General features: G+C 38.8%; 1 protein-coding gene across 5 annotated transcripts in view; it reads right to left on the bottom strand.

Annotated features, from left to right (window-relative positions):
• Positions 1-13775, bottom strand: part of MACROD2 (mono-ADP ribosylhydrolase 2) — a 1916992-nt gene that overhangs the window by 546311 nt on the left and 1356906 nt on the right. For all 5 annotated transcript variants that reach the window (XR_013967484.1, XM_080814553.1, XM_080814554.1 and 2 more), the window contains exon 7: positions 10246-10276. Coding sequence is in view for 4 of the 5 variants with exons in the window: in XM_080814553.1 (XP_080670679.1) it covers positions 10246-10276 (31 nt within the window). In the remaining variant the exon portion in view is untranslated. The remainder of the gene's footprint in view (positions 1-10245; positions 10277-13775) is intronic.

Here is a 13775-nt window from a genome sequence, read left to right as displayed (position 1 = left end):
ATACTCAAGGTCATCTAGGTTTTTTCCAATGTGTCTTCTAGGAGTTTATAGTTTTGCACTTTACATTTAATTATATTATCCATTTTGAGTTTTTTTTTGTGAAAGGTCTAAGGTCTCTGTCTGGACTCATTTTTCATATGTGAATGTGCAGGTGTTCCAGCACCATTTGAAGAGACTACCTTTGCTCCATTGCATTGCTTTAACTCCTTCCTTTGTCAAAGATCAGTTGACTACCTTTATGTGGGTCCATTTCTGGGGTCTCTATTTGGTTCTCCTGTCTATACATATATTATTTCACCAAAATACATTGTCTTGACTACAGTAGCTTTATAGTATGTTTTGAAATTAGGTAGTGTCAGTCCTCCAAACTTGTTCTTCTCCTTCAGTACCATGTTAGCTATTTTAGGTCTTTTGCTTCTCCATGTAAACTCTAGAATCAGTTTGTCAATATCCATAAAAACAACTTGCTGGTATTTTGACTGGGATTACATTGAATCTATATATTAAATTGGGAAAAATTGACACTTAATAATATTGAGTCTTCCTATCTATGAGCATGAAGTATCTCTCCAGTTATTTATTTATATAAATTGACCTTTTTATATTAACTTTCATCCTGTAACCTTGTTATAATTGCTTATTAGTTTCAGGGGTTGGGTTTTTGTTTTGGGGGTGTTTTTTTGTTTTTGTTTTTGTTTTTTGCCAGCTCTTTCACATTTTCTACAAGATGACCATGTCATCTCCAAACAAAGACAGTTTTGTCTTCCTTCCCAATCTGTATACCTTCTATTTCTTCTTCTTGCCTTACTGAATTAGCAAGGACTTTCAGTGTGATGTTGAAAAAATTAGTGAGATGGGACATCCTTGTATCTGATCTAATAGGAAAGTTGTGCTTCTCACTGTTAAGTATGCTGTTAGCTATAGGTTTTTATAGATAGTCTTTACCAAGTAGAGGAAGTTCCACTCCGGCTTACTGAGTTTTTATCATGAATTAGTGTTAGATTTTGTTAAATTCTTTTTCTACATCTATTGATAATTATATGATTTTTCTTCCTTTGTTTAGTGATATGATGGGTTACATTAATTGATTTTGGAAAGTTTAACCAGCGTGCATACCTAGGATAAATCCCACTTGATCATGGTATATAACTGCTTTTATACTTTTTAAATTTCATTTGCCTATATTTTGTTGAGGACCTATTTATTTTGTAGTTGTTAATTAAAAACTTACCAAAACCTACTGTTTATCTGACTTTGTCTTAGGTGATGGGCAGAGCTTAGAGCCCAGTTTCACAAGCTAAGTTCTGAAGGAAAGAAGTCTTAACTAAAGGGAAAAAATACATTTTATCAAAAATATAGATGCTTAGAAAGGAGCTCTGGAAAGATTAAGGTGAACTGAGATTCATTTAGAAATAAAATTGGGGGACCAAATGATAGGCATGAGGTAATTTCATGTTGGTTTTGTTAATTTCAGTTCGATTTTCAGTCACTTATGGCGAATTCTCCCTACTCACCATGGCTGAAATGAGAGATAAGGTCTAAAAAACTATTTTCTGCAGTTCTAAAGATTTTAAGGAGACTTCCTTTGACTGTTCAGGAGGTTTACATTCTCATTCATATTACCATCTCTCTCCTGGTACTATTTTACTCTATTATGATCAGACTCTTTCCTATAGTCACATTTCCCTAGAGTCCCTTGGTAGGCAGGATGCTGATCTATATCCGCTCAGGATCTCAGGTACATTTTTTAATGGTTACAGCCTTAGGGAAATAAGGTGTTATAGAAACAAATTGTAATTGATTCCTCCAAGGATTTTTATGGAAATGGGCCAAAATTACAAATGTAAGAAATGACACAATTATTAATTATTTCTTAATATATTGATTTTAGTTTCCATGGATATGTCTGTAAATTTTGGTACAAAAATATGAATACCATTGAGATCAGATCTTAAGATCTAAATATACTACCTAAGAATTAATGATAAGTCACTGTCTTGATGCCTTAAGATTTCCATACTTCCAAATTTATCAGGGTTCAGGATTATAAAGGTATTTTAATAAAGTATTTGCTATTAAAATCTCCAAATATTCTTGCAAAATTAGAACCATCAGTATTCAAAAATATTTACTTTTTAAAAAAAATTATTTATTTATTTGAGAACGAGAGAATGAGAGAGAGAGAGAGAGCGAGCGGGCGTGTGCTCAAGAAGAGGGGGGAGGGTCAGAAGGAGAAGCAGACTCCCTGCTGAGCAAGGGAGCCTGATGCAATGCGGGACTCCATCCTGACACTCCAGGATCATGACCTCAGCTGAAGGCAGCAGCCCAACCAACTGAACCACCCAGGTGCCCTCAAAAATATTTACTGATTCTGGGTAGATGACATTGCCCCCAAACTAAATTACCTCTGAGTGACCCGTTTGATTTAATTTGCTTTATTTTTCCTCTTTTTTTTTTTTTTTAAAGATTTTATTTATTTACTTGACAGAGAGAGACATAGAGAGGGAACACAAGCAGGGGGCATGGGAGAGGGAGAAGCAGGCTTCCCACCACGTGGGGAGCCCAATGCAGTGCTCAATCCCAGGACCAGGGGCCTGGGATCGTGACCTGAGCCAAAGGCAGACACTTAATGGCTGAGCAACCCAGGCACCTCTTTACTTTTCCTCTTGCGCCTTGACATCTAGAATCCATCATAATTCAATTTCCTTTCTTTCCACATAAGAACACAGTCAGAAATGTGGATTCCATACTAGAATTCATGAGTCCAATTTCTTTCCAATGGAAGACGGATGGACATGACAAGTGCTTCTCTGTGCCCAGGGACCATAAGATAGGGCATGAGCCCATCATATGCATTTCTTGGGCTGGGACCAGGGCAGGTAACTACATGAGAGCAATAACTTAAGGTAGGCAAAGCAACTATTTGACACCATGGTGGGTTTCTGGCTCCTTGAATAACAGAGTGGAACAAATCCTCCCACAAGCAGAATGCTCACTTTGGAACTATTAGCACAGAGAACAATAAACATCTCTATTCACTCTATTTTAGAGTCTCTTTGTTACAGCAGCTTAGCTTTACTCTAACTAATGTAGTCCCTTCCAAATGCATTTCAAGATGCATTTTAAAAATAGAATCATGGACTAAAAAGGATGTGACATGAAAATTGTCCTAAAGAGCTAAGCATACTTGACTTCTCTGAGAACTGTCAGAATTATTTTTTTTAAGTCCTTCAGAAAGAGAGCTGAGCTATGTTTATTTAAACTCACCCTTCAGATACAAGTATGTAAAAGGAGCAAGAAAAGGAATGCCATTCAAGACTGGATGAGAAGAATGAGCAAAGCGCATGGAAATTATTTCACTGATAGAACGGAAAGTGTGGTCAATTCTTAGATGCCTTCAAACAGTTCTCTAGGGACAACATCTTAATAGTATTTTTCAATGTGGCTGAAAGATATTCCCAGTTACTACTATGCACAGAGGCTCTGAAATTTACTGAAGTGGCTTTCCTAGTTCCTTAAAAGGCTTACTGTTTTAATACTTTTTCTGTAAGAATGACTTTTTTTTTTTTTTTTAATGTAGCATAACAGTAAGTGGCAGCCTCTGAGGAAGGGTGGGTTTGAAATCATTTGCACCTTTTAGTCCTCAGTCAAATTTTTACCTTGAACACAACTGCAAGGAGGGAGACATCCACACCTCCAAAACAGTAATCAAGTTGCAATCTTTATTAGTTTTTGAAACTTAATCTTTTAATTAAGTCCTAAAATCATTTAGTTTGAATAGAACACCAGGGAGAATGACCCTGGTTGCTCACTTACATCCACAGCACCAGAAAGCTGTTTCCAGGATTTTCATCTCTTTTGGCAGGTCCCTTGGGCTAACTCTGCCTGTGGGTCTCACTGTCATTTTTATGTAAGCTGAGCTAGCATATTTTGTTGCTGGATACTTGAAACTGTTTTCCAGAGCAAAGGTAGTCTTTTTCGTGTCTTAGTCAGATGTCTTTTGATTATTAAACACCCAAGGAGCTTCGAGAGAGCAAGAGCAGGGTTTACCACATTTTGTGGGATGAATGAATGAATGTGTGCATGTGTGAGTGTATTTGCGAAAACTGCCTATTCCAATGGTAAGCACTCAGAGGGTTAAAAACACTTTAATAGCTAGAATTTCATTGTCCATTATGCTATTTCTCCAGTGCTTCATTAGGACCAGTTTATAAAATAATATTCAATTGTGGTATAATTGAGATGGGTTTGGCCCCAACACCGCATTTTCCCAGAGGGAAGTAAGTTACACCGACTCTAATGTTACATTGCTTCGAGGGCCAGCAATTAACTCAAGGATTGCCAAGAACAATAAGGCTTCATACAGTGGGGATGAGGTGACCAGGACAAAAAAACACAGGATGTCAGAGAAGGAAATTTATGAGGAAGAAAAGAGTCATCATTTGACCACCTGAAAAGAAGTTTTCAAAGCAAATGGGAATATCAAAGGGAAAAGAAGAAAGCAAGAGGGAGGGGAGAGCTGTCAGGGGGATGAAAGGGAGGAGCACACATTTTTGTCAATTTTGCTCTGGTTCCCAAGTGTATTACATAAGGTAACTCTTCCAGAGAGCCCAGAATTGCCAGCAATGGTTGTCACACCCTCTGAAATCTGTCAGCATTTAAAGCTGACGGAGGGCATGCCCTTAGCATTGCTGTTGGAGGATGTCCTGGTTTCTTTCCAAGTCATGTCTGTGAATTTGGACAGATGTAGTGATAAAAATATTTGCCGAGTAAATATAAGGTTAAAGAAACATTGGGCTGGTCTCCGTTTTACCAGTTCGAAGCAAAAGAGCAAACTTGAATGTAAATGAGGGATTCAATTAGAAAAGCTGTGTCCTGGCAGCATTTCAAGGAAAGCAGAGGGAGGCCAGGTGATTTGATAGAAACAGGCCTTCCACCCTGATAACAGAAATAGCTGAATAAATATGAAAGCTGCTTTAGCTAAGTTACACTGCACATTTTTTTCTGCAAATTTCCAGCCAATAACTCACTGTCTGAAAGTCTTTCCTCTCTAAAAACGCCACCTTGTACCTGGAAAGCAAGATTCAAGTTTTTTTCTTTGACTCCAGAGAGAATATTTTCCCCATTACTCTGGGGATACACTTTCCCACCTGGACTTCATTTCTGTTAACTATATTGACTCTCATAAAATGAACTAAAATTATTTTTGCTGTTCACTTCTCAGTAAAAATTCCATTGCCATGTATCATGTCTAGCCTCCTTTGTTAAACTTATTAGCACCAAAGCGTCCAAGTCAGGCTCAAAGGGCAGAAGGCATGCATGAGATCTGAAATGTCCATCAAGGAAGTTCAGATCTGTCCCTCTGAGACAGGCTTAGCAGCCAATTCAAATCTTTAACAGGAATCTGGGAGTTTTAGAGCCCCTGGAAGCCTCATCTGGATCTATTTTTCCAAAAGTAACACAGGACTTTCTTTGGTATTTGACCAAATGTGGCTTTTCATCCTGAGTGCAAGCAAGCGGTCTGGTGCCCTCTGGAATCATCCTGGAAACATTATGTTAGAGCAGCTGCAGCAGTTGCTGGAAGTCAGAATGGAAAAGTCTGGTTCCTCTTCCAGGAGAACTTAAAAGGGGGCAGAGTCTGTTCCCGCCTTGTGCCTTCCTGAAATCCAGTTGTGTGGCACAATGGATATTCTTCAGTCTGTGCAAAGGGTGACTGGTTTTGCTGCCCTCAGGGTTTGTCTTTAAAAGGCTGAGGAGCGGGGAGAGGCTGGGAGGGAATGGGCTTCCTTTGTGGCTGAAGGACCTCGGAAGTACTGGTATATATGAGATGCTCCAGGACACTTTGAATGTGGGGATGATGTCTGAGTTTCCATGAAATGGGAATTGAATGCTTACTGTTGAAATTACCCTGGTATGAGATCATTTTTGGCAATTAAATAGCCAAACCCCTTCAAAAGATAGCTCTACCATAGTCAAAATTTTGTTCTAATAGAACGAGAATTACAGTGGCTCTGTGGGCCATAAATCTAAAAGTGAAGGTAAATCTAAAGCAAATCTAAAGCAAATCACAGCAGGCAGGGAGGCAGCTGGAACTAGGGCAAGTCTGGAGAAGTCAGAGTAGTTTCCTCAGGGCCGATATGTACCTCTCTGACCATTGTCCCATAAGCCATAATAAACAAATGTTTTGTTTTGTTTTGTTTTTTGTTTGTTTCTTTTTTTTAAAGTAGGCTCCACACCCAGCATGGCACCCTACATGGGGCTTGAACTCACGACCCTGAGCTTAAGACCTGAACTGAGATTAAGAGTTAGACATTTAACCTCCTGAAGCACCCAGGCACCCCAAGGGGGGCATTTTCTTAAGTGAAGTTAAGTGTTGTGTTCAGCTTGGCTCTCTGAACAAGTTCTTGAATTTTCGTTTTACCTTATCAAGGTGGATGCTGCCATACCTACAATTACCATGTCTAGTTGAGAATGCTGTTAGAAGCCTATTTGTTTTTCCTAAAATAGAGACGTTCATCCATTAGGAAAATACTGACTTAAGAAGGCCTTCCTCTACCTGTTATTTTGCCAATCAACAATTCTGTGTTTTGGATCTTCAGTTAGGCAACACTTTGGGTTACAATCATTATCACTGGGATCAAACAGCAACTATTTGCTGAGTTTGTCCTAGAGATATAATGCTAGACCCTGGCTGTGCACAGAATAAATCTATGCTCATCAAAGAATTCCAAACTGGTGGTGAGCACAGGATACCTAAACAAAAAATCTATGGGCCAAAAATGAGGGGACAGTTGTTAATTGTTCAGATTAAAATGCCGAAAGATTTCAAAAGATATAATGACCACTAAGAGTTGGCATATTGACAGAAGACTACTCAGAGGTTACTATTCAATCGTATCAGTGTGTGTGGTGTGTTTTGGTTTGGGCATCAGGGGTGTGATAGTGATGGTGTGTGTGATTTCGGTGCCCATGGGGGTATGAGTGTGTGTGCATATCAGTGTGTGTATGAGTATACGAGCATGTGGAAATGTGCTATAAGGAAGGCACGCAGGATTGGAGCTGGCAAAGTTTCTCACTTGTTCTGAGATTTATCAGCTCCTTTGTGGGTCACAGAATATGTGTCCATGGAGGTTGAATGACAAGAAATCTCTGAAACTATATTCTAGGAGGGGCGCCTGGGTGGCTCAGTGGGTTAAGCCTCTGCCTTCTGTTCAGGTCATGATCTCAGGGTTCTGGGATTGAGCCCCGCATCAGGCTCTCTGCTCAGTGGGGAACCTGCTTCCCCCTCTCTCTCTGCCTGGCTCTCTGCCTGCTTGTGATCTCTCTCTGCCAAATAAATAAATAAAATCTTAAACAAACAAACAAACAGACAAACAAAACCCTATTTCTAGGAGAAAACACCAGTCCTGAGAGGGCTGAGAAAATTAACAATGGCCAAATAAGTTTAGGAAATGCTGCAAATTAAATCACCCTTTTAAAGATGCAAGGGGTGCTTGGGTGGCTCAGTCGGTTTAGCATTTGCCTTCGGCTCAGGTCATGATCTTGAGATCCTGGGATCCAGCCCCGTGTAGGGCTCCCTGCTCAGCAGGGAGTCTGCTTCTCCCTCTGCTCTTCCTCCTGCTCATGCTCTCTCTCTCTCTTTTCCAAATAAATAAATAATTTTTTAATGATGATGCAAAATCAAAGGTACATATAAATTTCTTGGCATACCAATTCACATCCTTGAGAAGAGTTTTCCTCTCCCTCTTCACATACTTTGAACGCACTGGTTTAGGGAGATACATAAGGCACCTATTGTTTGGTCCGAAAGGAATAAATATTAACATGCAAGTAATGGAATATGATCAAAGCCTCCTGGGCAGATGGGAAACATGTACCAAGTGGTTTTTTTAGAAAAATTAATCTAGTAAGGTAGAATATGGAATAAGAAGGGGGAGGCTAGCACCAAGAGACTGTTCTGAATTCTCACTCTAAATCCATTCTCATATGACTTACAAAGTGTTGGGAATTTTTGTTTGCTTCCTTTTTTAAAGCTTTTCTTTTTAGCCTTGGACCACTTTCCTTAAATAAAGGACGATTTCAAAGCCCAATAAACGGAGATAAAAATAAAAGTGATTTGGATAATGAAGGAGGCAGAGCAAGGGCCCCTGAACAAGGAGTGAGAAAAGGACCAATCTATAATACATGGGTTCTGGGAGAGAATGAAGGACTAATCGGAAAGCGATATTTCACAAGGGACATAGGAAATAATATCCAAGTTGCAAATGGCTAAGTGGTCCATCAACTAAAGAGAACTGGAATGATCTAAAAGTTGCTAAAACACGATCTCATGGAGCTAAAAATAGATCAAGGCCTCAAACTCCAGTGGGGCTAATGGAAGCAAAATGGCACCTGACTTTGTGGGTATCAGCCTCACTTTTAAATTTACTCAAAAGATAGAGGGGAAAGAAAGGAGTATCCAGGACTTGAAAACTATCTCTTGGACCTGGCATTGTGAAAACTGATGAGGCTTGCCTGGTGGCAGCCCTCCAAGCCAGTGGCTGTGACTTGCTGTCAATGTCTTCCCCCAGAATCTTCAATATTTCCTTCCTACCCAACATAACGCAGTACTGAACAAGTTAGCGTATTTTGGGCCCTATTATTGTCTCTGAGCAGAAATTTCTGTCCTTCAGGGATTAAAATGATCCATGAGCCACTTTAGGTTTGATTTAGTTCTTACTGCTCTTTCTTGGCTTCTCATTTTCCTGCCCCTCCTCACTGTCCTTCTCTTCTTTACCCCCCCTTCCCCCTTTTTCAGTGTAACATGTTAAATTCACCCGCAATCCTTTGCACATTGCCCTAGATTCTCAGAAACAAAACAGACATCAGCAATCTGACAAGGTAATAAACATAGAAAGTAAACATAGTATTGTTTTAGGCAGGTGTGTATTTGTTTGTTGTCAAGGAAAATCAAGACTGTCATGAGAGACCATTCTTGATTGGGGAACCGTTTCTGTAGTGGAATCTGATTTGACTCCAGACAAGGTAAAAAATGAAGATGTGGGCTCTTGCCCAGGCAAAACTTTGCATTTCATGTCTCCTTGAAGCAGATTTTTAAGATTTCTAACTGGGTACCTGTGAGGCAGAAAGAATGGCCAAAATGGAGATTATGTAGATGGTGCAGTTTAGCCCTCTCCAGCCCAGTGTCCATTGTGTTTCCATAAACACAGGCTACAGTGGAATGTGGAGAAGAAAAAGGCATGCCTCAAATTCTTAAATGATGCAGCCAAATCCTTCCCCATTTAACTTGATTCAGGCCTGTATTTTCCATTTTATTCTCTCCAAGGCCTTCAAAAGAAATACTATATTAAGGAGAAATAAATCTTGTACCTTTGACATCAATCTAGGTATCCCTTTCCAATAGTAATGAACTTAAATTATTTCTTTACATTTGTACATATTTTATTTTTCAGTTAAGAGCCTCTATGTGAGAAGTTTGATTTCAGAAGGGTCTAATCTATTTTCCCCGATCAGCACACCCTAAAATGACAATTAAACCCCATGTTACCTTAATATTGTAAAACACATTTATTAATGGCCTGAAGAAAGAAAGCATCAGGAAATGTCATTGTAGGTGGAATAATATTTCGGGAGCTTTAGGTTAGTGAAAACAAGTGATTATAAAAACATTTTGCTCCCATCTCTAAGTGAAGCAGTCATTAGCTAAAATAATCTGTCAACACTAAAAAAGTATATATATTTTCAGCTTACTAAAGTTATTTGTTTTTATTTACTGTCACTTCTTTGGATTTTTTTTTTCCTTTGGGTATTTTAAAAATTAAATATACTGGCACATGCATGTGTGTATGTTCTAACATTTCCATTATTTATTTTGTAATTCACAGCAAAATAATGATACTGCTAGGCTTTATATGCATTATGATTCATCTAGGAGAAAAACCTGGCTTTATTAAAGAAAACACATTATAGGTCAAATCCTACCAAAGCAGAATGTTTTGTTTAACAAAAGACATTAAACCACAGTGTATCAAATCATTACATGTAGTATCCAATACAACAAAATTCAAGAACACCAAAGAATATCTGAATAGCCTCTTGAGATCCCTCCATGGGATTCGACCTGCTTTTTGGGTCTCTAAATCACAGCAAACTATATCCATCAGAGAACATTTTATCTTCCTGTGAACCTTGCCTTTAACAACAAAATAACGAAATACAAATATTATCAAAAGCTAGATCACTTACCATAAATGCCGGTTGAGATGCAGGGAAATGCCTGTGAATAAACCACAAAAATAACAGTAAATTTTAAAACAACTCTGCTTAACCTGACATCTTCTAGTTCAACATCTATTTGCTTGATAATGGGATGCCCTCTATTCACATGCTCAGGCCCCTAAAACGCCTCTCAGTTGGAGTAGGAGATACCGTGGAAAATGGGCATATTTGATTTACTGAAAACTTATCAGCAGCAATCGTACCAGTTCAGGAGAGCCAACTGTCAAATTTCCAGGAATCTTGTGAACCAACTGTTAAACATAATTATAATTAAGAAATTAAATCATATAAGCCTGCAATGAGATGTTACATCTTAAACAAATATTCAGAAATCATCTCATCACCTCCTAATTACTTTGCCCACATATTACTATTGCCTCTACCCTTGAGATGACTTATGTCTATTATACATTTGTATGATATAAGTAGTGTATATCATATTTAATATAAATGCTATATCCATTTATATAACACATATATTATATAACATAAATATATATTAATTATAAATGTGCATACAATATAAATACTATATAATGGTGTTGCTAACGAGCATCCTATCTCAGTTGGACATTAAGTGACGTCATGTTAGTGGCTTAAAATCTGAAAATATCAATCAACGTACCTGTTGGACTATATTTGTGGGTCAACTGAAACCATAGGTTGGCTATAGATAGAAAATTCTTATAATGTTTGCAAAAGTTTTTTGTAAGAATTGATCAGCTGTATAGAATTTATAATAGAGGGTATTGCATATTCTATTCTTGTTTTTAAGTTGTGTGCTACACAGTCTTCTTATCAGTAAAATTTTAAGAAAGTGTGTGTGTGTGTGTGTGTATATATATATATACATATATATATATATATATATATGCTCATTTTCTTAAAGTTAGTTTTTTTTACAGAGGCACTACTGCTTAAACCATATGCAATGGACTGAATGTTTGTGTCTTCCCAAATTGACATGGTGAACCCCAATGTGATAGTATCTGGAGGTGGGGTCTTCGGGAATTAGTTAGGGTGAGGGTGGAGACCCCACGATAGGGTTCTAGTTCTCATAAGAAGAGGAAGAGAGCTAACACTCTGTGCTTTTCCCCTTCTGAAGACACAAGGAGAATACAGACATCTGCAAATCAGGAAAGGGGCAGTCACCAAATACCAGATCTGTGGGCATGATGATCTTAGACTTCCTAGCCTCCAGAACTGTGAGAAAGAAATGTTGGTTGTTGAAGCTGCTCAGTCCAGGGCAGTGTGTTAGAGTGGCCCAAACTGCCTAAGACCCCGTATTTTACCCAGCAATGGGAATCTGGCTGAAAGAGTCAAGGAACATATGTGATTAGAGAGCTAGCTCTAATTTAGGCTCTCTAACGGGAGAACGTGATCTGAGCATAACAATGTCCTCTGCCAATGGACCTCTGTGTAAATTTAATCAAGTTGTTTTCATCTTTTCCGTATTTTTATTTTTCAGCTGAAAATGAAGGTGATAACGTTCACCATATAGAAATGTGCTGTAGAAATCGATGACAGAGTTTTTAAAAAATGTGACTGACTGTGCTGCAGAACCCAAACACTGCAGCTGTGGTTGACTATAATACCAAATGTTATTGCTGAGCTCAATAATGATGGAATGTCTGTCTTTTTTCTTTATATCTTTGGGTTAAATGTGTACTACATTTTATTTTCTGTAACATTTTTATAGACTGCATGTTTATTCCCTTTACGTGGATGTCCTATTTAAAAAGTCACAATTCATGTGATTTTGTTGTAGAAGGAGTTAATAATGGACTCTGTTAAGCTCACCTATAGGTCTGCAAAGTGATAGATTTCTTTTTTCTGTTCTTTTACTAGTAAATACTAATAAATAGGACAATTTCTGAAATGGAATAGGAGCTACTTTTTAAATGAATTAATGAGTTCTTTTTTCTTTTCTTTTCTTTTTTTGATTCCTTGGGTTCTGGAGGTCCCAATAAGATTGTGAGGAATGTTCTTGAATGATTCAATAAATCCAAGGACACAGAACAATGAAGAGATAGCATGAAGCAAATTCTCCTGGAAATGTTCTAGTCTTTTTAAAGGCATTCACCAAGACCACTGACAGGCCTTTCTCTCAACATAAAAACCAGCTGCAAGCTTACTGTAAGCAATTTGTTACTAATAGAAAGGGCCCCAGAGGTCAGGAATGGCCGACTTAAAAATACAAATACAAATTAGAGAGGATTCGGGGTCATCCCTATCATTTTTGCCATGCTCACTCACATTCTGCTATGCCTTTTAAATGAAATAGAGGGAATTGAGTGTACAGTTCGTGCCTCAGGAATTCCATGCGAGTGAACTGAGCACATAAACCTCACCTGTCTTGAGAGGTTTCAGACCTGCCACACCATCAAGCAGAGGCCAGAAGATACCATGATGTTTTTGGAACACAGAACACTGTATCTGACAGGTAGTAATATCTCCATCAAGCTCCACTTCAAGGGGAATTGATGCCCTACACCAGTCTTGGCACTGTTGATACTTTGAACCAGATAATTCTTTGTTGTTAGGGGCTGTGTGGTGCATTGCGAGATGGTTGATAGCATTCTTTGACTCTATCCACTTGATGACAGTGTTCTTCCCCCAGTTGTGACAATAAAAAAATACGCCTCAATCTTGTCAAAGGTCCCCTGAGGGACCAAATCAGTCCCGGAGGAGGAAAACTGCCCTACAGTCTGGGGCCTAGACCTCAACCGTGCTGTCAGCAGGTAGTCTCCAACAATCAACTTTTCCAGGATTGCCTCAGATGCAAAGGGCTACTCCAGGGCAGGTATGTCCTGCCCCTTTCCAGGACAGTCCACATCCAAAGACTAATTAATACAGAGTGGAAAGGCTTGGCTCATCTTAGCTTAATGCAGTGCAACACTGAAGGGCCCTACCAGCTCCAGAGCTCCTCTTTCTCTCTGCCCACTCCTGCTTCGCTCCCCTCTCTTCCCCAGGTGTGATCCCAAGGGCACACCTAAATAAGCACCATGCACCCTAATCTCTGTCTCAGAGTCTCCCTCCTTAGGAACTGATCTAACTACCTTCTGCTTCCCTCTTAGGGCCAGTTATAGGAGTCTTTTCCCCATTAGATCTCGCAGAAGAGAACATACTGAACAGTTAATGGCAACTTGCATTTGCCTTACCTCCCAGCAATATCTTGGAATCAATCATGTAACTTAGTAATTGAGTCTGAATGTACCAACTGCCTTGCCTGTTTTAACAAGGACAAATAGCTTCATCTGAAAATGACATCATTGCCTTGAATGTGAAGGCAAATGGTCATGTAATGGAGGATGGCTTCAGTACTATTATTGCATTAATTCAAACAAACAAACAAAAAAGCCATGATAAAGCAGAGATGGAAATACAATATCATGGGAAAAGTTCACTTTATGTAAAATACTTCTGTATATAATTCGTCCAAACTAAATCTCCTCCATTAATCACTTTTTATTGAGAGAGAGGGAGAGGGATGGAAG

The sequence above is a fragment of the Martes martes genome (assembly GCF_963455335.1).
Source record: "Martes martes genome assembly, chromosome: 9".
In the NCBI taxonomy this organism is placed as follows: Eukaryota; Metazoa; Chordata; class Mammalia; order Carnivora; family Mustelidae; genus Martes; species Martes martes.
The sequence above is the reverse complement of the archived record's forward strand: the minus strand, read 5'-3'. Positions and strand labels throughout refer to the sequence as shown.